The sequence below is a fragment of the Ammodytes marinus genome (genome assembly GCF_949987685.1).
Source record: "Ammodytes marinus genome assembly, chromosome: 19".
NCBI classification, from domain to species: Eukaryota; Metazoa; Chordata; class Actinopteri; order Uranoscopiformes; family Ammodytidae; genus Ammodytes; species Ammodytes marinus.
The window spans coordinates 15,640,004-15,664,028 of NC_137223.1; the positions used below are offsets into that span (position 1 = coordinate 15,640,004).

The 24,025-nt window shown below is 41.3% G+C and overlaps 1 protein-coding gene across 9 annotated transcripts in view; it reads left to right on the forward strand.

Moving 5' to 3' along the window:
- epb41l2 (erythrocyte membrane protein band 4.1 like 2) overlaps positions 1-23,763 on the forward strand; it is a 50,042-nt gene extending 26,279 nt beyond the window's left edge. The window contains exons 7-25 of one of the 9 annotated variants that reach the window (XM_080048129.1): positions 646-721; positions 1,699-1,795; positions 1,916-2,040; positions 2,225-2,312; positions 4,180-4,332; positions 4,501-4,598; positions 5,126-5,298; positions 6,473-6,546; positions 10,560-10,610; positions 10,776-10,808; positions 11,575-11,634; positions 13,330-13,500; positions 15,238-15,309; positions 15,698-16,390; positions 17,774-17,902; positions 18,228-18,326; positions 18,461-18,541; positions 19,434-19,548; positions 20,179-23,763. In XM_080048129.1, the coding sequence (XP_079904255.1) occupies positions 646-721; positions 1,699-1,795; positions 1,916-2,040; positions 2,225-2,312; positions 4,180-4,332; positions 4,501-4,598; positions 5,126-5,298; positions 6,473-6,546; positions 10,560-10,610; positions 10,776-10,808; positions 11,575-11,634; positions 13,330-13,500; positions 15,238-15,309; positions 15,698-16,390; positions 17,774-17,902; positions 18,228-18,326; positions 18,461-18,541; positions 19,434-19,538 (2,378 nt within the window). In that variant the 3' untranslated portion in view covers positions 19,539-19,548; positions 20,179-23,763. The remainder of the gene's footprint in view (positions 1-645; positions 722-1,698; positions 1,796-1,915; positions 2,041-2,224; positions 2,313-4,179; positions 4,333-4,500; positions 4,599-5,125; positions 5,299-6,472; positions 6,547-10,559; positions 10,611-10,775; positions 10,809-11,574; positions 11,635-13,329; positions 13,501-15,237; positions 15,310-15,697; positions 16,391-17,773; positions 17,903-18,227; positions 18,327-18,460; positions 18,542-19,433; positions 19,549-20,178) is intronic. The other 8 variants (XM_080048130.1, XM_080048136.1, XM_080048131.1 and 5 more) reach the window with 8 other exon arrangements.
- Positions 23,764-24,025: the final 262 nt, after the last annotated feature.

Below are 24,025 nucleotides of genomic sequence, written 5' to 3' on the forward strand. Positions count from 1 at the left end.
GCACAATGAGACGCTGTCATTTTTTAGTTTCCCATATCCCCCAGTAATTTATAGTGTCCTCCATTTTTCCTGGCTTCTCCTCTGGGTTGCAGCTGCGAAAGGCTCTGCGCGTGTGCGTCTCTGTCTGTGTGTGTGACTGACCTTGGAGGAGGAAATAGTCTCTCTGTGAATTTTCCAGATGATTTGATCTCCATCTTAGTGTGTGTGTGTGTGTGTGTGTGTGTGTGTGTGTGTGTGTGTGTGTGTGTGCACACCAGTAGTACATACATGCGTGTGTTGTTGGGTTGAGATTGATAGATGACTGCTTGCCAAGAGTAAACCATATTATGATGCAATGATGATGATGATAATGATTAGCGTTTGTTATTTGGAGTCAGAATGTGATGTGATTATGTAATACGAGATCTCCTGGCTTATTTGCGTTTTTTGTTGATGTACCCGGCTTAGTACTGTCTAAAAGCTGTTCTGCATTAGACAGATGGGTGATGGACAGGGGGACGGATGGAATTGCATAGAAATACAGACGCCCCTCATTATAATGTTGATACAAAGTGAATCCAATTTTTCTATTTTTCTTTTCTAGTTTCATAGGTCCATATTCCCCATGTATAAATGTGTGATGGTATTATGCTATTCTTTCTCCAGGTAACAACTGGCAGTTTGCATTCAACGTCAAGTTCTATCCTCCAGACCCTTCACTGCTCACCGAAGACATTACCAGGTACACACACACACACACACACACACACACACACACACACACACACACACACACACACACACACAGGCAAGCCTCAAGCACACATCATTTAGGTTGGAGTCAATGTCTAATGGAGCGAGTAACTTCTCAGATGGTTGTAGCTGAAGGCCAACTGAGGACTCACTCACTCACTCACATGCATCCACTCTCTTCCAACCTTTTATAGGTGTGTTATTTTGCCCATTCATCTTTTTCAATAAACAGACTTAATGCATGTTGATACTGTTTACCAGTTTGCCACATACTTAATAACATTCATACAGAAATGTAAAAAACTAAAAATTATTCTGTCATTTTAATTCTGTAATCCCCCATATTAAAATGGTTCAAATGAATGCTGGGGCAGTATGTTTGACCAGCGAAGAGAAGCGCTGGGACTGGATGACTGGTGTTTAAGCTCCCATGTCAACCAGCGCTCTTCCCACCAGAAGCTACTTTGAATGACTTTTTCAGAATCCAGAATGATGATGCATCTATACCAGCACCCTGAGGTTTCTCAATCGGTCATTCACGCAGTTCATTCTTCCATGAAGGTTGGACAGCTTACACGCTCCTAAATCCACACCACCAGCACACCATTCAATAGCTGTAAAATGCACGTTATGCAACCCAGTCCTGGTTTGTCATGGTCGAGGATTAGACATAAGGTCATCATCGTCCCAACAAACCCAGTGCACCAGCATACTAAGAAAATACTACAACAAACACAGTGCCGACAAAGACATTTAATACTCACACCACCTGACCTGTGATTTGGCCTCACAGGGGGAGGAGAGGCAATTTGGCTCCCGGGATGGTTTGATTGTTAACATGAACAATGGGAGCAGCTGGTTCCAGTTCAAAGAAAGGCTAGGAACAAGTTTGTTTTTGTTGTTGTTGTTGATGTGAGTTAGATTCACCTAAAACCCTGCATGTTGCCCCACTTTTGCCTCCCGTAGGTACCTGTTGTGTCTGCAGCTCCGTGAAGACGTGGCTTCGGGCAGACTGCCTTGCTCGTTTGTCACTCACGCTCTGCTGGGGTCATACACATTGCAGGTAGGATACTGTGTGTGTGTGTGTGTGTGTGTGTGTCTGTATGTGTATGCAGTTGCCTACCTATGTGCCTCTGTTTGTGTATTATGTGATATGAATAGTCTGTCTCCTCTTGGTTAACAGGCTGAATTTGGTGACTATGAACCCGACCAGCCTCGTCCCAATGACTACATGGGACAGCGGACCTTTGCGCCCAATCAGAATAAGGAGATGGAGGAGAAGATTTTTGAACTCCACAAATCTCACAGGTCAGAGAGAAACAGGCTCATGTAGTGGAGTATTTAAGTCTTTTTTTCTTGTCATTAAAATCTGTAGATTTGTTTAGTTATGAGAATGGACATTTTCCATGTATTTTTGAAACATTATGGATTGATGCCAGTATATCGTTGTTAACCTGTTTGTTATAATTAGCCTTTTTTTCTGGATGTATAGGGGGATGACACCAGCACAGGCCGACACCCAGTTTCTAGAAAATGCCAAGAAACTCTCCATGTACGGGGTGGACCTGCACCATGCCAAGGTTTGAATAAATGAATGAAGTCTCTCATCCCCTCTCCTCTGCATTGTTGTTGACATCAGGGGATTAGCAGCGTTTCCTTGGTGTGTGTGTGTGTGTGTGTGTGTGTGTGTGTGTGTGTGTGTGTGTGTGTGTGTGTGTGTGTGTGTGTGTGTGTGTGTGTGTGTGTGTGTGTGTGTGTGTGTGTCAGCTGTATAAACACGCAGGGAGGCCATCACCATGGGAACAGCCGATCTCTCTCACTGGGATAGCAGGTCATCAGTAGAGTGCGTGTGTCTGAGTATGTCTCTTAGTGCCAAAAGAGGCAAGAAAAATGGCGGAAAATATTCATAAAATGGAGATAGAAATGGAGAGAGGGGGAGATTGAGATATGGTCTGAAAATAGAAAGCGAGGATATGAGATTGAGGATATAGAGAATACAAACAGAGATAACTTGGGGGCAAAACAGAGACGGATCCTTGAAAGGGAGAAAGAGGCGAGTCTCCTTTAAGGACATGCTCCACTTGTTTGCAACAGAGGGAAAAGCAGGGGGAAAGATGAGAGCAGCAGAGACAGCGTTTCAAAATGTTGGAAATCTTTTTATAAGGCATACCAAAGTTGTGGGAATTCAAGGGGCAGATTTATGTCTGTCCTGCGCCATTAATTTGTCCTGCAAGGTTCATGAACCCAAGTCCCCAAATAGAACTGTTTCCAAATACTTTATGGCAAATTAATATAGTGAACACAAATGCAGTTTCCTATGTTTAATATAAATAGCATTTCATTTACATGTTTGAAAACAAGACTTGTCACAAGGCAATGTATATTTCACCCAAAAAATGGAGATCTATAGGGCAATATGGCCTTAGAGCTTGAAGACTTCTCATGACATGAGATGACATTTTGAAGTGTCACAGTAAGAGAAACACATTCAAATAAAGATAGCTGAATTCCATTGAAATGCTTCATTTTCAGGATCCTGGTATTGTGGTCCATGTGAAGAAAAAATGTAATGCAAACATTTAGAATTGAACTTGGACAGAAGTTGCACTTGAGGGAATGGAATGAGGTGTTGGCGAAAGTGTCTTGTGACTGCAGATAACAGTGTTAGCAGCAGAAAAATACAGTTGGTGTACTTGCATCAGAAAAAACAAAATAGCTTACTTCAGCACTGCAGAAGTTTAAGGTTCAAGTGACATTAACTTATAGTTGACTTTTTTTAAGGTACAAAGAGCATTTAATTTGAGATTGAATTAATTTTAACAGCAGCGGAAATAGAGACGAAAAGACTGAATTCAGAAAAGGTGCATTGCAGACTGAAAGACTTCATCAGAGAATTACAGAATAGTCAAACCAATGCTATTTAACAGTATACTGGGGGGGATGTTGCAGCGAGTGAAAAATCTGAGCATCACTTGCTCTCACTGAAGATTCATTGTCTACTCACAGAAACCACAGAAAGCAAATGGAAAATTCTTTCCCTCCTACATCCATTTGGTCAGCGTGTCCGACCCAAAGTGCTAAAATGTCTCCCTATTAGGAAAAACAGATCGATGAACTGCTCATAGCAAGGCAAGGCCACGTGATGTGTTTGTGTGTCCCAGTAAAGCTGTCCAGTATCAATATATTGCATCCTCCATTAGTCCAAAAGATTTTCCCTGTTAATTCACTACTTTAATCAATACCCCCCTCTTACCATTACCAGATGGCCATGGACTTAAAAGCTTTGTTAGTGAGTTAGGCTGTCGGCTAACTATGTCCGGGTTGTACTGAATGACAGTGTTAATGTGTGTGTAATTGTGTTTTTTGTGATGTACAGAATGGTTTGCTTTAGATAAAGAGGCAGCATATAACGTTATTTGTATGCAATTTGAATCTGCCGTGTTCCAGGATTCTGAGGGTGTGGACATCATGCTAGGTGTGTGCGCCAACGGACTCCTGGTTTACAAAGACAGACTTCGGATAAATCGTTTTGCTTGGCCCAAAATCCTCAAGATTTCCTACAAGAGGAACAACTTCTACATTAAAATCAGGCCAGGAGAGGTGTGTACCCAAACACACAAGCACGCACGCACACACACACTAAACATAAAATGTACTCAGTTGTACGCAAAAGAATGCAACACATGAAATTATTCTCTATAGTATCAACATAACAAAGTGTTAATTCTGTGGTGGATAATACTTGTTTATTAAATATTTCTTTGATAGACGGAGCAGTTTGAGAGCACGGTGGGATTCAAACTCCAGAATCACAGATCTGCCAAAAGGCTGTGGAAAGTCTGTGTGGAGAATCACAGCTTTTTCAGGTAAAAAGAAAAAAAAACACACACACACTTTTCAATACACGTTGTGGGACAAACATGGTAAACCGTGTACACACATGGACTTCAGCAATTTCCAGTCTGGCGTTTAGGGTATTTAAAAAAGCGTGTTGGATAACGTTCAATGAAGAAACGTGTGCTTTATCAGGCTCAACCAAAAGGCTGAAGAAAAATAAGCTGACAGTGATTCTTGTGCTTGTTTAACCAGTCTGAGGCCCTGGGCAACGCACACTTATACCTGCACACACACACACACACACACACACACACACACACACACACACACACACACACACACACGAACCAGGTGCCCATGATTGCTGTGTTTATAACAAAAGAGACAAATAATCTTTAATATCCTGTTGAGGGACGAGCTGCCTGGAAACATTTTTGTCCCTTGTGAACTTGCACATATATTTCTGTTACATTTTATTACAAAGTGAAAAATCACATCTCTCTCTCTCTCTCTCTCTCTCTCTCTCTATCTCTCACTCTCTCTCTCTCGTCTCCAGGTTAAATGCAGCAGAAGCTCCTGCCAAGGCCCGCTTCTTGACTCTGGGCTCTAAGTTCCGTTACAGCGGTAGAACCCAGGCCCAGAGCCGCGTGGCCAGCTCCCTCATAGACCGACCTGCACCCAACTTTGAACGCACCTCATCCAAACGCATTAGCCGCAGTCTGGATGGAGGTAACGCACACACACACGTATGCACAGACAGACAAACAGACAGACGCACACAACGCACGTTTAACTAAAAAAACCTGACGCCTAAAGATGGCATTTCAGCTTCTTATTTAGACCATATTTGATGAATGAAAAGACAGACAATAAGAGAGGAGTGGAACAAATGATGGGAGTGGGGTGACGGATGGAGGGGTTTGCAAGTGTGTCTGTGTTTCCGTGTGTGTTTAGATGTAAAATGCGAGTGTCTGACCAGATACAGGAAATAGCTGCAGCATATGTTTCCTGTCACGCAGTGAGAGAGGTAGAATGCGAAAAGAAAGAGATGGGAAAGAAAGAATGTTATGTTATGTAACTAAAAAAGGCCGGAGGAGGGAAAAAAACTCTCACAATGATGAAAGAAATACAGCATGTAGATGGAGTTCATACAATGGCTGTTATGTCATTGACATGTCCAGGGCAGGCAGAGAGCAAAATAGAAAACTCATCAAGTAGAGCCGCGTAAATAACCGAGATCACATTTCATTTTTATCTTCATGTCTACATAACCTTAGATTAGATGATTATGATTCACATCATATAAAAAAAATGTGGCTTTTGAGAACAGCACACCGTTTTTTTTTTGCGGTTTTCTGGATTTGGTGCACCTCATGCAGCTGTGCACTTGTGTCAGGTTGTTAGGCTGTCTTACATTGCCCCCTGCTGGACAACCTATACCACCGCAGGCCAACGTCCTTGATTAGTTGTTGCTGTTTTATAGGCCTACTTTATATTCATTCCCTTTATTTTATTAAGTTTTATTTTGTTTTTTGTTTTGTTTTTTCAAACTTATATTTTACTACTCGACCAAAGCCAAATGGGGGAAAAGTATAACTGACAATAAGAGTTACAATATATTTTTCTGTTTTGCCTAAAGTAGAAGTTACAGTAACTGCAAATTATTCACTAGTGGAAAGAAATCATTTTATTTTTTGCCTTTTTGTTTGGTGTTGAACTGAGCGTGTGCTCTTACCTTAATTAATAAAATGTGTTTTCTGTCCTTTGAAACAAAACAACGTGGTCTTGAACTTAACAAATATAGCTGTCAGCGAAAGAATCAGACATTTTTATTGTGTGTATTAAAATTCTTTAAAAGTTATGTTAATTTTATTTTTGTGTGTGTGTGTGTCTGATTCTTTAGCACCAGTGATCAGCATAACCGAGGCATCTGAGAATGGACGTGACCCCCACCTCGAGCTCCACTCTGACAATAAGGTGTGTGTGTGTGTGTGAGAGAGATAGTGTGTGCGTGCGTTATTCAGGTTTCATCAAGTATGAAAAACATTAATGTTAGATAGCCTTTTTTTTGTATTTCTTTGTTTTCGTTGTCATTGGATGACCACTGTGAGTCCATTTTGTCCCATAGGAAGCTTTTGTGTTTGTGAGATGGGTATTTGGGTGATGGAAGAAATCAACCTGTTTCTGTCTGTGACACATTTTTTGGCTTGTCCGAGTGTGTATACAAGCATCTCTTAGCCCAAGACAACATTGTATTCATTTTAAATAAGAACAAAATGCATTTTTTCCCTGTGTTGATATACTAATATTGTACTATCTCATATACTATGTACACATGATGAACCATGGAGCCGTATTACAGTTGGCTAGTCTCACAGTAACCTCTGCGTGGAAAAAGTTGTACACATTGTGGGTTCCTTATTTTTGTGGGGGAAAGATGCCAACAGAAGTGAAATGAAAGCTTATTCAGCAGCAACATTCGCCACCACATATTCAAATCGTTTTATGCCACGATAATCGTCAGCCACACTTACATTGCCCCTGTGAAAATGTATGTGAGTGCGAAAAAGGTACACATACCAACAAGACTGTCTGAGAAAGTTTTTGCGTCATCATTCTATTTTTAGCCGATAAATGACTTAATCTTAATGAACAGACTCTCTGGCATGAGTGTGGATCCTTGTCTACTGCTAAACAAAGCCAGTCTGTGCTGAGTAGAGTAGTATATAGAGAGTATTGCTGTACGTTAGGCATGCATCCTTTCCCACTGCCCTCTCCCCCCCACCCCCTTTTCTCTCCCTAAACCTCGCTCACACCCCAGCACTGTTGGATTGACCTCTGTCTCTCAGCCTTTCGTTCAGTGGTGGCACCCTGTGGACACTTTTTTTCCCTGCACACAACTGTACTCTTGCACTGTGTTGTTGTGCCCTGCTATGTTCACTTTTAACCTACTATTGGTGTGTTGTTCACTGACTAATGTTATGCCTCTTCCCCTCTCTCTTTTTTCCTTCACACACACTTCCCTTTTTATTTATTTTTGCTTTAATCACTCCTCGCATGCTCTCACTTTTGTCATTGTTTCATGAAAATGAAAAAATTAAATTATATTTTTAAATGGACATTTTGCTTTGGTTGCGCCTACACTTTGCGGGATGTGTGTCTCCTCTCTTATCCCACCCGCTCCATTTCTCTCTCTCTCTTTCTACTCTTCGGTTTTCTCCTTGTGTGTGTGAATGTGTGTCGTTCTCTATCTCTCTTGCAATCCACCTCCACCTCCACTAGTCAATTTTCATGTTCCCTCTCTCCTTCTCCTCCTCATCCTCACTCTCCTCCACCCCTCCTTCCCTGGACACTATCTCTGAGCTGGACCACGGCATGTCGGACATTTCTGAAGATGACGACCTCATTGCTGACCGTGCCGGGGCGGCCTCACACTATCCTAGGGCCTTTCCCTCAAACGCCTCCTCCTCATTCGCTGATCTCGAACACTCACTGCAAATCCCCGCAGCCTTTTACCCAATCACAAGCTCCCAAACACACAGCTCAGAGCGCCCGGGAGTCGAGGAGGGCTGCCTGTCTGAAACCAGAGCTACGGCTGCTGGTTCGCCCAATCGGTGGAGCTGGTTCCGTCCGAGGGGCGTGGCTAAATATGTTTCGTTAATCCTGTGCTTTCTCTCCCTTTTGGGGAAGACTGGAAACAGGTGTCTGCCCACCAAGCTGTTTTCAGATGTAACAAAGAAAATGAGCTCTATCACGCACACTGTGTCCGACTTCCTATCCCAGTCGGCAGTGAAATTGAAGCTGTTTACTGTGAATGCCGCCAAATTCATCATGTCTAGTATGGCTACACCGAGGTTACCTACTCAATGTATTAGTTGGTTTCCTGCTGTTCTCTTGCACCCAAAACGGCTACATTTGCCCGACGTTTCCTCTCTTACCTGTCCTCAGATTGTCTCCTCTCTCCCTTCTCTGGCTTCCTATGTCTTTTCTGTCCCGTCTTCCGCCTTTCTCCCGACTCTCTCCTCCTTCTTTCACTCTAACTTAACCCCATGGATACATCCCTACCTTCTGAATCCATCCCCTCTGTTCCTGCCCTGTCTGCTAGTGACCTTCCTACTGGTTGTAATGCTGGCAGCGAGCCAATCCTTGATCTTTGCCCTGATTTTAGCCACGCCCCTGGGCCTGACCCTGTGTTACCTAGAGACGGTGGTCTCCAGTCAGCGGAAGGCAGTTTTGCCACTGTTTGTCACTGAGACCCCATGTGATCAGTCCCAGGATCAGCTGAGCTCTGGCTTTAGCGAGCACGCTTCTCCTCTCCTCACACCGACACACACACCAACGCGCATCAGGCACCACACCAGTGCTACCCGGACGCAAGAGATGTGCGACCCCGCCGCATAAATGCACACAATGCGCCCCACACAGACCCCTGTCCACTCCTCTCCACTCCTCTCTCCTTTTGTCCTCCTCTTTGTTTGACAGTGCAAACTGTCCCCTCCCCTCCTTATATCCACCACCCCCTTCTTTACCAGGGATTTTTTTTCCCTGTTCCCTGCCTGCTCCACTGTGTCATTTACGATAAAATAAACAAAGATTAGAATAAGTGAGATTAAACCAAGTATTACAGTTCTCAGAGTTTATAAGGGATATAAGGTTTAAAATAGAGACACTGTTATTGTATTGTTAATATAAATATTAAGATATAGATATAGAAATATATATATATATATATATATATATATATATATATATATATATATATATATATATATATAAAATGAGATATGAGTATAGCAGGATTTAGCTACAATGGCATAATTCAAAAACAGCTAGTGATGTACAGAACACAGTTGTTTACATTACTTAATTGTTTATTTTTTTTAAATTAAGTCATTATTAGCCATTTAAAAAAGGCAATCCCCTCTGTGCAGTTACTCTGTGTTTATCACTCGGTAGATACGGTATTACAAGGTGTTAGTCATCAAATGAAGTGATAATGGTATAAATAGGAACTTAAGCTATAATTTAATTGCATTTATTTGCTGCAGTTTGCCTTAGTAGTGCAGAGAAATGGCCATGCTGAGAGACTGGTTGTAGGTTAGATGTTAAAACTGTACATACGCATTGATCCGAAAGATAGATTCACTTACCCCCTCAACCCTACAGCACTTCAAGGCTTATTGGCGTGTATGCTATTGCTAATGAATGTTCAGAGTAAACAGTGTTACACTTTATTTTTTGGGGTTAAGGAGCCCAACCCCCTCTCCGTTGCTTGTCTTGCTTTAAGTGACACCTTTGGCGTGGCCATTTGTTGTTTTCTTGGTTAATGAAGCCATGGCTGATGATGGAATAGATATGTGCTGTAAGGACATGTTGGAAGCAATGCTAATTGCCAGAATACTTAACTATTAAGTCTGCTACAGTGAAAGCTGCCCTCTGGTGGAAAAATCTGTAGCACATTATTACCCAAAATAGTTCCATAACATTTCTATTTGGAATTAAAAGGGTAACTGTGGCCTGAAAAACCTTCACAGGAACTGTGGTAGTAGCATTTTACTTGCTGTAAATAAAGTGAATCTTACTTGGCGACGTTCGCTACAAAGTATTGTAGAGCTGTTTGCACTGGAATTCAAATTTGCGCTGTTTTCCTGGAAAGAATGCTCAATATTAAAATTTGTTTAGGGAAAAAAGTATATGTACAGTATGTGTATCATATGATATACTATGATTTTTAATTTAAATATAGCACCAGAGCAGTCTGAGGCACCTGCTGTCTCCCTTTATTCACCATCTCAGACTCTTTCATGTCACTGCTCCGGTGCGTTTGATGCAAAGGTCACATGACAGGCAGACAGCGCTACCTAACACCAACGTTGCGGTGGAGGATAATAGCTTAATCCCATTATCCATTTCACATTTTTCTTTTCTTCGTGCCCCCTACCTTCCTCATTTTGTCATAACTTGCCATCGTCTTGACTACGGCACTGAAGGTTAAGGAGGTGGACTTAAGCCCTGGTGATGCGGAAGCCACGCCCACCAAGGTCTGTAGGGCCTGTCTTTACCCAGCATGCTTTGCAAATTATTCAGAGTATTATACAAGATAAGATACTTTGCTAAGAACTAGTGTAACAGTGGTTTCGCACACGTGCAGTAATGCAGTAAACCTAACCTGTCCTTACTTTCTCCTTGACTTTATGCATCAACAGTCACTTGGAGCCAGTGAGCCCTCCCCCTCTCAGGTTCACAGACAGTTATTGGTTATTTGATTGTGTATTTGGTCTGTCAATCATTTGCTCTGCCCACATTGGTTGGTGTATTGTTTTGGTTCACTCCTTGAGGGTGAAATTGCCCTAGCATGATTATACAGTGTCTCAGCTATAACAGACCCAATCTGTAATTTGTACAAACATGAAAATCTGAATAATTGAATTGACAACAGATGGTATTTAGTTATAAATATGTCTCTTATTATAGGTCTTTTTTTCAGATTGAGGCTAAGTGTTATAACTGATGCTGATTGGGCACTTTCACCCAAAATCTTCACTTTTGGTTGCTCTGCTGTGGCTTCTGGTTTCACGTTTCAGTTTGGTTTTTGGTTCATATCTGTGGTTCAATCATTATTTTTGGGTTTCGCTGAAAGCACATTAGGGTTTTTTGACTTGTGTAAGCACCTGCTGATGTGGGGTTTTGAACGCTTTGAATTTTATATGTTTTAATCAGAATGTTTTTAAATGTATTCTTGTACTTCCAGCCTTCATCTCAGTTTGATAATTTGTTTTCAATTTCTTTTTCACTGTTTTGTATAGTTATTAACAATTATTTTTATTTCTTTTATTGCATTTATTTATTTATGAATACTTTATTTAATTCGATTATTATTTGTGCCAAATTAAGTTTTATTTTGTAGAGCTAAAACAAGTGAGTGTAACGTACATTTTTAAAACCTAAATCCTATTTTTCACATTCATTTTTTTGTTTGTTGTTGCTGTATGTCTTACCTTCCAGAGTCCAATGAGAGTGCATGGGGACAATATTTATGTGAGGCACAGTAATTTAATGTTGGAGGTTGGTACTGGCGTCTGTCGTCTGATGGCTGAAAATAAGAACTACATGTTTCTGTGTACTCTTGACGCCATCAGAACTACAACTTCCTGTGTACTGTACTGTACAGACTGCTGCCCTCTCGCACTCTCAGGCTCTGCGTGCATGCCCAAGTGTGTTCATGTGTGTGGATGTTTGTATATCAAGGCTCGACACTCGATTCCAGCTATTTCAATTTTCTTTCCTTATATGATTGAAAATGTTTTGCCCTTAAATGGTTTCTGTGCTAATTGTCCTGATTCACATGGCAGCCATTTTGAACACATAGGCTTGGAAACTTGACCAAGAACGTTTTTTATAAATAAATCAAATTGTACCTACAAGGGGATTGAAGATTTAAAATGTCAAAAATAATGAAAATGAATAAAAAATTGTTTTAGCTTTAAACACATTAATTAGAAGGTCTGCTAAACTTTGCAGTTATTCACTTAGCTGCTAAGTTTGGAATGACACAGACTGCTTGTGTACTGACCAGGCAAACACAAAGTATTTTTCTGTTGAATCTATGAAATGTAAAATAAGTTGATGTGTGTGTATCTTACTACACAACAGTACAGTTGAGTTGTGGTCTCCAGTGAAAATTTCCCAGGCTTAGTGATAACAATGGCTGCTTTGTGAATATGCTCAGCGGTGTGTGTGTGTGAATGTGAATTTAATGCATGCCCCGTGCACGTTGAATGCTGTTTTGTATATTCTTTTATCGCGTTACATTTCCAATTCTGGACTGACCGAAGAGTTTGACTATTGCAAGGCAGCTACGTCTAACCCGACTAATCCTGCATCCCTAACCCACACGAGGAGCTTTCTTCCCGTGTTCTGGTGATTGGCTGCAAGCCCCGAGCAATGCGTGGTTCCATAACATACTAAAACAACAACAAGGCGTGTTTTTATGGAACATGGGACTGATAGCAGTACAGTAGTCTTAGAAGTAGAAGTTGTAGAATTTGAGTAAAATGAAAAAGGGATGAGAGGAGAAGGAAAAAAAATGAGAGAAGGAAAAGGACAGGAGTGTTGAATGAGAAAGTGAAATCACCACTATCAGCTCCATGTTCTGCCAGTCTGCTCTGCTGTCCTTGCCTGATTTTAAGAAAGATGGAGAGGCCTTATTTCACTGCAGCCTGCTTATAAACACACACGCACACAAACTTCACTGCAGCTTGCTTATAAACACACACACACACAAACTTCACTGCAGCTTGCTTATAAACACACACATTTTCACTCAATCACACACACACACACACACACACACTAAACAAAAGTACAACCAAATTCAAGAGGCTCCAGTGAGGCACGGCCTCCATCTTGTCTTCCTCCTGATTGGCAGACTAATGTTCCTGTGACCTGTTGAACCAAATGTTCCCTCCTCCCCCCCTGTCTCTCTCTCCTTTTATCCTCCCTATTTTCCCTCATCTCTTGTCCAATCACATCTCTATCTCTTTTAAATCCATATTTTCAATCTTTCTTTTTTTCTTCCTTTCTTCCATCCATTTGTTTTCTTCTCTATCTTCCTTCAACCTCTCTCCCCCAATCCATCCCATGTCATGTTTCTTGCCCCCATCCTCCCACCCTCTTATCCCTGCTATCGTTTAAAATTCTATATTGACTCCTCACTTTATCCCTTCCCTTCCCTTCCTCTCCCCCCCACTCCCTCATCAGGACCATGATAAGACCCAGGACGAGGTTCTGAAACACCAAGCTAGTATTAGCCAGCTCAAACGCTCCTTTATGGAGGCGCCACCTCCCTCTCCTCCTCAGCCCAGCCAGTGGGAGAAACGTCTCACCTCCTCCCCCGCTCCAACCATACGTATTCAGCAGCAGCAACAAGTGGTACGTCTGTTCTGGATGTTTCTGTGTCCGCAACTTGAAAAAAACAAACTGATTCTTGAAAAAAAAGAGAAGAAGAAGCAGACTATTGCAGGGCTTCAAAACTGTTTTTTGCAATTTGCCCGCAAAGAAACAACAATGTGGTTTTCGTAGCAAGAAGTCCATATGTCATCACGTGTGTGTGTGTGTCCGCTGCACCTGACCTCTCCTCCTCTCCTTGTGGGTGCTTTCATTTTGAGGTGTTTACCATGGTGGGCTTTTCCTGTATAGCTCTCACTCGTCAGTTGGTTTGACTCCCTAGGTTTTTACTCGTCTGTGGGGAATTATTTCTACTTAATCGACCTATTGCTGTTGCACTTCTCCAATTCTTCATCCCTTTTCAGCTGCACTCCAATCAGATTCTACAACATAAACATTTGACATGCACTGCAGGGGTTTTATTTAGGCTACAATGCAATATGTAGCTGGTTTCTGATCTTTTCTGTGAGAGATGTTCTTTATTTAAATCTTTGCTACACTTCCTCTGAGGATTTTGTTCTGTCATTCTATCAAATATTCTTGTTTTCTTCTCTACTTCTCTGTTTTCTGCATTTTGTGTGTGTGTGTGTCGCTGTAGAGCCTTGAGGAGGAGATAGCTTCTGTACTTTTGAGTAGACACACTGGCGCTGGCTTTTGTTCGGCCGCTGCGTTCGCCAGTGGCCATCCCGAACAGACACTAGACGCTGTTATATCCACATGCTCCTCAACTCCCGCCGCGGTCTGCAGTGCAGCTACACACTCCATCGCTGAGGTGCGAGTGGTGCGACTGATCATTGAGGAGTCAGTTTACTTTCAACAGAGTCCGCACGTCATTCTATTTAGTATCTGCCTTTTTATTGGGTTAACCAGCAACATTGCTCACCTTGAAAGTAAACTGATGTCCTGGAATGCTTCAGATTAATTAAAGCTGCTTGAACAACTACTGTAAAAGCGATGCCAGTTGTCCATAATGCCTGCTGTGGATGCTGGATGAATGGTAGTAATCCTCATTATGTATCGCAGGGACCATTCATCCTGAATGATCGGCATGGTAATTTGTGTTCTAAAAATAACTTACAGCTGTGGATGCCATGGCTGTTAAATCGTCATCTGTTTGTTTTGTAATGGTAATTATGTTCGTCTTTTGAATGCAAATGGATCATTCCGCTTCATTTCCTTTTTTAAATCTTCTTATCCGCTCCTTTTATGGAAGACTCTTGCAGGTTGCATCATGGTTAAATAAAAAGACAAAAGAAATCCATTGTGCCAGTTTGTAGATTTAAAACTCAACATATTTCAATCTGGAATTTCATTCATTATGATTATGATGCGTCATGTTTCCTGTGCTCATCAATAACTACAAGAAACTGGTTTCTTTTGTCTTTTTAAAGTTAACAGTCTGTGTTTATTGCTGGGATATTCTCTTCAATCCATCTTCAATGGATCTCTTTATTTTCTATTCTTCTTTTAATTTCACTTATTTCACTGCATGCTTGAAATGATGCCTTTGCAAATGAACTTCATTGTCCCCTGGGGACAGAGAGAGAGAGAGAGAGAGAGAGAGAGAGAGACTAAATAGTGAGATAGAGGGAGGAAAGAAAAACAAATGTTCTGTAATAACAAGCATCACATTATCGCTAAGGCGTCGCTAAGTGCTACCGATGATGGTATCATTACTGGTGTGTGATTGATGTTTGTCGTGGTAACTTCTCTTTCACACAGGAGGTGAGCGCGCCCCAAACGGAAGCATCCGCCGCCGATAGCACGGCCTGTGATACCAAAGAACCTGCAAAGGTGGTCCTAGCTCTCTCCTGTTAATCCATCCAGCTTTCCATTCATGAGGCTTTTCATCCATCGTTCTTTCGTACCTCCAGCTTTAAACTTCCATCCTTTGACTTCTTCATTCGTCTTCCTATTTGTTCCACTCATTCTTCTCACATGTTGTGCCTCTTTGTCCACAGTTGAACATATTCATCTTGTTTTTTTTCTCCTGATTTATTGCTGTCGATAAGTTTATTTTGATTTAAGAAAAAGTTTTCTTTTTTTAATTTATGTTCAATGATCACGTTATGCTTTTTTTTGTCCCCATGCGTTTGTTGTGTTTGTGTGTGTGTGTGCACCTCATTGTGTGTGTGTTTCTGTGCACTACGTGTACATGGTGTGTCTGTGCGTGCGTGTGTAGACAACCGAAGTTGAAATTGAAGAAACCGTTGTCGTCCAAGAGGTTTCCAAAGCCCCCAAACCTGGACTTGTCACGGTTACAATCAGCCCCCCTGTTGATCCGCCAGCAGCAGAGCAGGAGGAGACCAGAGGAGAGCAGCAACAAGTCAAAGCTCAAGTGGAAATAGTGGCCGCCAAGGAAACCAAAGCACCACCGCGGGAAAGCGTTTCATCGGAGAGCGAGAGTGAAGACGAAGCCGAGTACCATCCCAACGTCTCCGCGTCCATCTGCCACACACAAATACCAGAAGAGGAGGAAGAGGAGGAGAAAGAGAAGGAGAAAGAGGTGGAGGTGGAGGAGAAGTCTGTGGAGCGGGACACTGTGGCTGCAGTTCCAGACGCTCCTTGCCTTTCAGCTGAAGTTAGCCAAACTGTAGAGGCAGCCACCAGTCAAGAGGAAGAGGATGTACAGAAGAAAACGACTAGTGAGGAGATGGAGAAAGAAGGTGAGAGGGAGGCTGAGGAAAGCACAGAGGATCCAATGCTCACCCCCGATGAAGCTCCAAACGGTCACGCCCTGCCAGAGGAGAGTGTGACGGGGACGCACACCGCCACCACAGCCACCACAGAGGAAGACCAAACGCCTAAAATGAACGGCGACGCCCCCACTCTGGCCGAAGCAGAACACCGACCACAGGTTATTTGTTGCTCTGAGGTAAAGTCTTATAGCTGGGCCCGACCATCAAGCTTTCCCCGGGGTTTTCAATCCCTCCTGCCAGCTGTAGAAACACCCATTCCCCTCCCCCCTTCCTGCTTACCACAGTGCCGGTTTTCCTACCTGCTTGCGTGAAATTTTTAAGCCCCCTGCCTCGAACATCCTCACACCCGTGTTTCTGTACCTGTGAAAAGCCTAAAGCGACACACCTTGCCAGAAGTGCAGTAAAAATCTTCCTTAAAAAAAGACAGACAGATGAGTCCTTTAATGGTACAATTCATCACCAGTGTTTTGGTGTGTTGGTCTGAAGTTACAATCCCCTACATAATATAACAAAGCAGCCTTTATTTTTGATTTTCACCATATCCATATTATATGTTCATTTCTGTTTTATCTACTATCGTATCCTCATACTTCATACCATTATCAACATGCCAAGTTAACGCACAGTGTGTATTGTGGTGTTGTGAAATGAATGGGGGCTTAAGTGGGAAAATGCATGATGCTTTTAGGTGTTTATTCGCTGTTTTTGTGCTCGGCATGCCGTATTCCACCTTTTGACGTGTTTGTGAGTGTTTTGTTTTTGTGTATCCTCCGGGTGTTTGGCAGCGATGCTTCTCTCTCTGTCAATGTTCAATTGGCTTTGTCACCATCACCATGGCAACGGCGTTGAGGAAATCATTATTGCCAACCACTTCGGAAATGCCACCCGCTCATCTGAATGTCACCTTGTTGCATGCTGTTGACATATGAAGTGTTGTTGTTTTGTTTGGTTGGTCTGCTTGTTTTATCGGCTTGTGTTCCATTGCATGCTTGTGCTGTGTTGTACTTTTTGAGTTGCACGTTGACACCATGGGTATTTTTTGTAGCTGTGCCGCCATTGTAGCTGTCGTGTGTTGATTGCTGGAAGTAGTCGTCGTCATTTCATGCGTCTTGTGATGTTGCCTTGCATGAGTTTGGAAGCATTTCTTTTTGTTTTGCATGGATCTTGCCGCATTTGCTCGCAGATATTGTGTTTATAAAGCCGCTGTGTTGAACAAACTGAATCACTTCCATTTAAACACAATACGAATACATTTACATTTCTTCCGATAGTTAAAGGTGGAGTCAGTGATTGTGGAGAATGCTTGTTGTCAAAATCACTCTTTGTCATAATCATTTTGTCAGTGAATATCTCCTCACAATCCGCTACCTGCCCGTACTGTGTGTGCACTGCAACAACAACAAAAATCTCCAGAATTGCTGACTGCACCTTTTTAAACAATGAAGTGAATAGACACCAACATGTTTCATAATGTCTCACTAACTTTTCTCTCAAGTCTAATATATTAATCCTCTTTCCTTCCCCCCCCCCCCTCACTTCTCTCTCTCCTCCCTCCCCAGCCACCTGTGGTAAAGACAGAAATGGTGACTATATCAGACACGTTTGCAGCCCAGAAAACTGAGATAGCCACAAAAGAAGTGCCCATCGTACATACGGAAACCAAGACCATCACATATGAAGCCGCACAGGTGCACGCTTAACAAGCACAGGGAGCTTAATCTTTATTTTTTTCCTTACGTGTGTCAATTCATTCTGTATTTGTGTGAAACATTTAGATTCGACCGTACTTTCAAGACTCATTTGTGACTGTTTCGTTTGAAAGCATGTGCCCAAAAAGCTTCCTTTTCTAGCAACGGTGCATGCAGCCGTGATTTGTTCCTCCCTCCTCAGGAAAATTTTTTTTTTTTATAAAGAAAAGTTTGTTGTGTCTATTTAGAACATCAAACATCCATCGAGGGTTATACTAACGGTTACACACAGCTAATGGTCTCTCTTTGTCTCCTCTGCTGTCAGTTGGACGGTAATGGCGATGGCGAGCCCGGAGTGTTGATGACTGCTCAGACAATCACCTCTGAGTCTCTGTGTACAACTACAACCACACACATTACCAAGGTACACACGCGCACACACACACACACACACACACATCCTCCTCTTAATGCTTAATGGAATAACATTAGAACAACTCAGGCAATCACCCCCCCTACCCTATCATTGTAACATTATTGTTGTACATTCTGTTGCAGACGTTAAAGGGCGGCCTATCAGAGACGAGGATTGAGAAACGCATCGTCATTACCGGTGACTGTGACATCGACCATGACCAGGTCAGTTTCCCAGTGGCGCAGCTTATCCCTGAATAAATATAATTTTTTTCATTGAAATTAAGACTGCTGATAGCATAAAATCATCAGTCCCTGTCTTTCCTAAGTTTAGTTACAGCGGTATTAACTTGTTTCTCAAACTTAAGAGAACAAATGTGCATATGGTGACATAAGACATTGTCTATCAAAATGCTGCACCATTTGACTTATTGATCATTTATCAGAGATGCCCACATGCCATTAGTCCCACTTTTGTAAGTCACATCCGTCACTTCACTTATTCGTCATGAAATGTTGTCTTGACCAATTTATTTTTGCTCATCGTCAGATTAATTTCTGTCCGTGTTTTTGATTTTCAAATTTCTTCAGTGAAAATGTACTGTATATTGTTTTTATGTCCCCCACGTGATGGCTTTAGCTAAAGCTACACTGAGAAGATCATATCTGAGAATTTATTTTGCTCAGGTCTGGATCTTTGAGCATGATCCTATGCCACCTGTTTGTTTACTTTAATTTGCCTTTCTGGTCTGATTCGCTGGATTTACACATGAGCAACACATTTGAGTTGGAAATGAGATTTTCTCTGTTTGTTTTTTTAATAGAAAAGAAAAGCTTTTTCCACTTGATGATGTGTCTGTTCGATCTGAAGCCATTTTACTTCATCCAGTTTACACCCTCTTCACATTTAACATTCAGTTCCCCCGAAGAAGTAAAATAGCACATTGATCGTAAATCCAGCATTGTTGTTGTTTTATTTATGCTTCTTGTTAATTTTCCATTTAACTCCACCGTTTCCTCCCACCCTCGTCTCCTCTCCTTCCTCCACGTCCTTCCCCCCCCCACTGCACGTCGTGCTCGGTGCTGCCACTGTGTGGTTGACCCCTTGGTACTGCAGGCATTGGCCCAGGCCATTAAGGAGGCCAAAGAGCAACATCCTGACATGTCTGTTACCAGAGTGGTGGTTCATAAAGAAACTGAACTGGCTGAGGAGGAGGATTGACTGAACTCAGGTAATAATAATAATAGTGACTGATTATTATTATTATTATCCATGCTGAAAGTAAAATTGGAGCTGCATATAGTGGTGTATTAAAGGTCACATATACTGCTCATTTTCTGGTACAAAATTGTAACTTGGGTTTCCACTAGAAATTATTTTCATGCCGTTGTGTCCAAAAAAACGTTCTCAATATTTCTCACAGTGCCATTGCTAAAAGACCAGTGTGCTCTGATTTGCCTGAATCTAACTGTCGGTTAGAATATAACTGCTAGTTCGATTCAGAGGTATCTGGGGTTGTGCTTGCCAGGTGAAGGTAGTGCTAAATTAGGTTGGTAATCTGACTGGGGTATTTAACACAGGTTTTTAGAAAGGTGGAGGAAAAGATAGAGGGATGTTTTTCCTAACATAGTTTTGGAGTCTCTAGTCGAACTGGGGACCCGTATTAATGTTGAAAAAAACATTTAATAGGTGACCTTTTTAAGAGGACAAAAGAAAAAACAATATGAAATTTAGGAAGGTCGACAGTGGCTGGTTGGAGGTCTGTGTGTGGAGCGGAAATGAAATATTGAGTGGGAAACTAGTGTTGAGTGCCAATCATCACAGCAGCCAGGCTGATTGCCTTCACGTCTATTTTCCCCAGAGCTGAAGGGCCCATCGTGACTGTTTTCTCTGTTGACGTCGAACGACCTCATCACCCTACGACAACTGACCTTGACTGACCGGAGAGGAGAGGAGAAAGAGCTGAAAAACAGGAGGAGAAAAGGGGGTGGACGAACGGAAGAGAAGATGCCAATCTCTTCCTCCGTCACTCTCTCTTGTTGTGCAACTAAATCCCTCACAACCAAGAAAAAGAAAAATAATATCCTCACACTTTCCGAGGGTGCAAAAAAAGAACCACTTTGTTAGCGTAACATTTGTAGCGTGTTTTTTTTTTATAGTGTTTTTTTTTTTCTTTAACTGTTTGTTTTTACAAAAAGAGAGAAGATAGTGTGTTTGTCATGTATTGCAAAAATAAAACCTCTCGGGATGCACCAATGATCAAATGCTGATGAGATACAAAGCTAAAAGTGATTATTGTATTGATTATTTAACCAGTACCGGTGACCAGTCAAATCCAAGCAAGGTCTGGTTTTTCATACAGAAAGAAAAGAGGCTGCCAATCTCAAACAGCTTTTATCTCCATAAAATTGGTCAGAAAAGTGATTTTTTTTGACACTTCAGTTATGTATTTGTATCTGTATCAGCAGTTGGAGAGTGGTGTTGGTGCATTCCTAAAAAAAAAAAGATAAAAAAAAGTCTAAAATATATTGTATTAAATTACAGCTCCCTCCTTCACTTCCTAATGGTGTAAATGGAGAATATCACCATACAACACGGTAATATCAAAATTTCTTATTTTAACAGTAACATGTAGCAATGAAGGGAACGGGGAGAGAGCAACACAAACCTTGTCGCTCGTTAAAACACATTCACCGTCGGAGGCATGGTAGAACCAGCTGTGTGTCACATCACAATTTATTACTAATGATTGCATAAAAAATAGGGAGCTGTAACTTAAAATATGCAGTAAAACAAACAACAATCAACCAGGTTTTTGAATTTCTATGATTGTCTTTTTTTTCTTCTTTTATTTCTTCCTGTAACTCTAGTTGATATTCATCTACATTCCTTGTGTGTTTGACCAGCGGCTGAGCGAGTTCATATTCAGTTCGGGTTCACGAAAATGACACATTTAACCATTTAAACTGAGTGGGAATGGGAAGAATCTTAATTGGGTCCGTAGGTTTGAAGTTCATGAAGCTAATTTTACTGAATCTTAAAATGTAATTGTTACTAAATTAATATGACTTTGAACTGAAGATGAACTGACTTTAAAGCTGGTGTATAAAACTTTCTGTACAGAAAAGGCGAAGGGGACATTAGATGGGAGCGCTACTGCAGCTTTTTCATTAGCTAAACGCTCTCCCTGGGCCCGCCCACTGTACAACACTAGCCATTCCCATTGGGCCTGAGGGAAGCGAGGGAGCAGACTTTTGATTGGGAGAGGGGAACAGAAAACTGAAGGGTTATTGGGAAATCGAGGTGGCGCCTTGCGGTGCCAACTAACAACTTGATGCACGTTGCAAGTTCTACTTTTATTCTTTTGCATCCTGCTGTGAGTTAAATCTGTTTTTAATATTCTTAGGACAATGCTTAATCCACAAACTGCAATTTTAAATGATTAAAAAAAAATAGTTTTCAGGTACAAAAATGAGGAAATACAGTTGTTACAACATTAACGGTTTTGTTTACCGTGTTTGTCGTAATAGTTGAGCACTTAATTTCACTCCCAGCTTCTTTTCATACCAGACTAGGAAAAAAAAATTATATATATATAATTTTTTTCTGGGATTACATTCAGCATGTCTTCACACAATGTTTTATCTTGCAAGAGTATCTTGAGCGAGTCTAGATAGAAGGCTACTGTGTTGATTGGTTTTGAGAGTGTGCGGATAACAGATTATATTGGTTTATACAGCACGTCTAGATAAGATTATTTCTTAACTGACGCCGGCTGTGTTGTCCCCGCAACCAAATATTCTTTAGCATTAAAGTAATTTTATATTGTTGTTTTTTTCATCCATTTTTACTTCAATATGATGTACTCTGAATCCATCAGTGCACTAGAAAACCGAGACAGCCACAATATAAAAGTAAAATGCAGCTTAAAGGGAAGTGCATCTGAGGGTTTGGAGTGCCCTTGAAACCCCATAAATGGAATAGAATGAAATTATTCATTTTTCAGTGTGCTTTTTACTCAAATGTGCAGCGGAATTCCACAAACAATGTGACTGTGAAATATCAGATGGCATTGAATGGGTTACAACCAGGTGCTTTGGTCTAATGCATTTAGTTGACACGGAGAAGCACATTTCTTCCTGATTTGAACTCGTTGTAAGCAAACAAATGCCACAGATTAATATAAAAAACATTCCACTTTTACCTGACTAGATATGTCTTAACCCTCCTGTCAGGCTGGACATAGTGGCATTTTCAATTGGAGCCAACAGAAGGATCTATCCTTCAGCTTTTTAAGAAATAAAATTTGACACAGTTGAGGGCTTTAAGGACGGAGCAGTAATGGCTGTCTAGACTTTTTATTGGGAAACACTGGTCTGACCTCTTTTATGCAGTTATGTGACATTCCAGAGGAGGGTGAAGCTTTAACCTTTTAACCCTCTTGCAAAGAGACAAAGCAGCAAAGAAAAAACAAAAACTTCGGCAGCTTTGGAGGCTTTCGCTGTTCCAAAAAACTAAACAAAAAAAGCATTGGTTGTGTCGCAACAGCTTATTGTAGGTTCGTTGTATTTTGTCTGTGAAACCGATGTAGTCGTTGTGAGGTGGGATTTATTGCCCTCTTGGATGTTTTTTTGATATCATCAGTGTGTTTGACATTGAAGGAACACCACTACAAATCTAATTTTCTGCCACAATTTGCTTTTTGTGCTTTCAGCCCCCGGTTTGACCTCTTTTTCGGAGGGGTGCGAGGGGTTTCTGTGCTCTGTTTTAACCAATCACAGGAGCTTTGGGGCTGCAAGGTCTGGTTTTCCAAAATGTCTTGTGAATTTTATTCAAGGTTGTTAAAAACAAAACAAAAAACTTTTATCACAAATGATGTCTTGCAATCAGTAGCTTTTTATTGAAAAAACAAAACCAGAAGCTGCACACACTAAGTTGGGACTATGGAAGGGTTTCAGTTACCAAGACAACTCAATTATGTCACCCCGAGCAACTGAGGATGATTCAACGCCAGCTGATTTTCAGGGACTCGAGGAGATGATGGGAGGGCAATGTTACACAGCTAACAGCCAATATTATACTGCCATTAGATTACATCCAACTCATACAAACAACATCCTCTTCTGATGAAGTACATTTTTTGAAAAGGCGAATGATAATTATGACTACGTTCTTCAGTCATATCTCAGGCTTTGTACCACAGCTTCGACAGGTGACATAAGGTTAAATAACACCAGCACAATTTTGTATTTTTAATTAAAACCAACTTTCGACAGAACTTTTGTGAAGGAACACATTTTGGAAAACCAAACAGCTGCCTCGTTGCCAACCAATGATCACTGGTAGAGTGTTTTCTATCTAGCAGCTTAATTGTCTTGTGTCTCCCCACACACAGCCACTCCTCCCCCGTGTAACACTGTTTAAATAAAGGATTGTTATACTCTGACATCTGGTGTTCTTAACATTCATTCATTGATTCAGTCATTGATCAAGTTTCAGTCTGGTACTTTCTGGCAAGGCAGACTAATAATGAAACGTATGTCCACTATTGCTACCCAATTTGGAGAACAATAATTTCAGTAAAAAATAAGGGTAAAAACAAATGCAGCTGTAGGCCTAGATATATTTTTATTTTCATAACTTCCAGAATGTCCCCATGTGTTTTAAAATATGTAGCCTATAATTCCGGCAATACAACACATAATTTA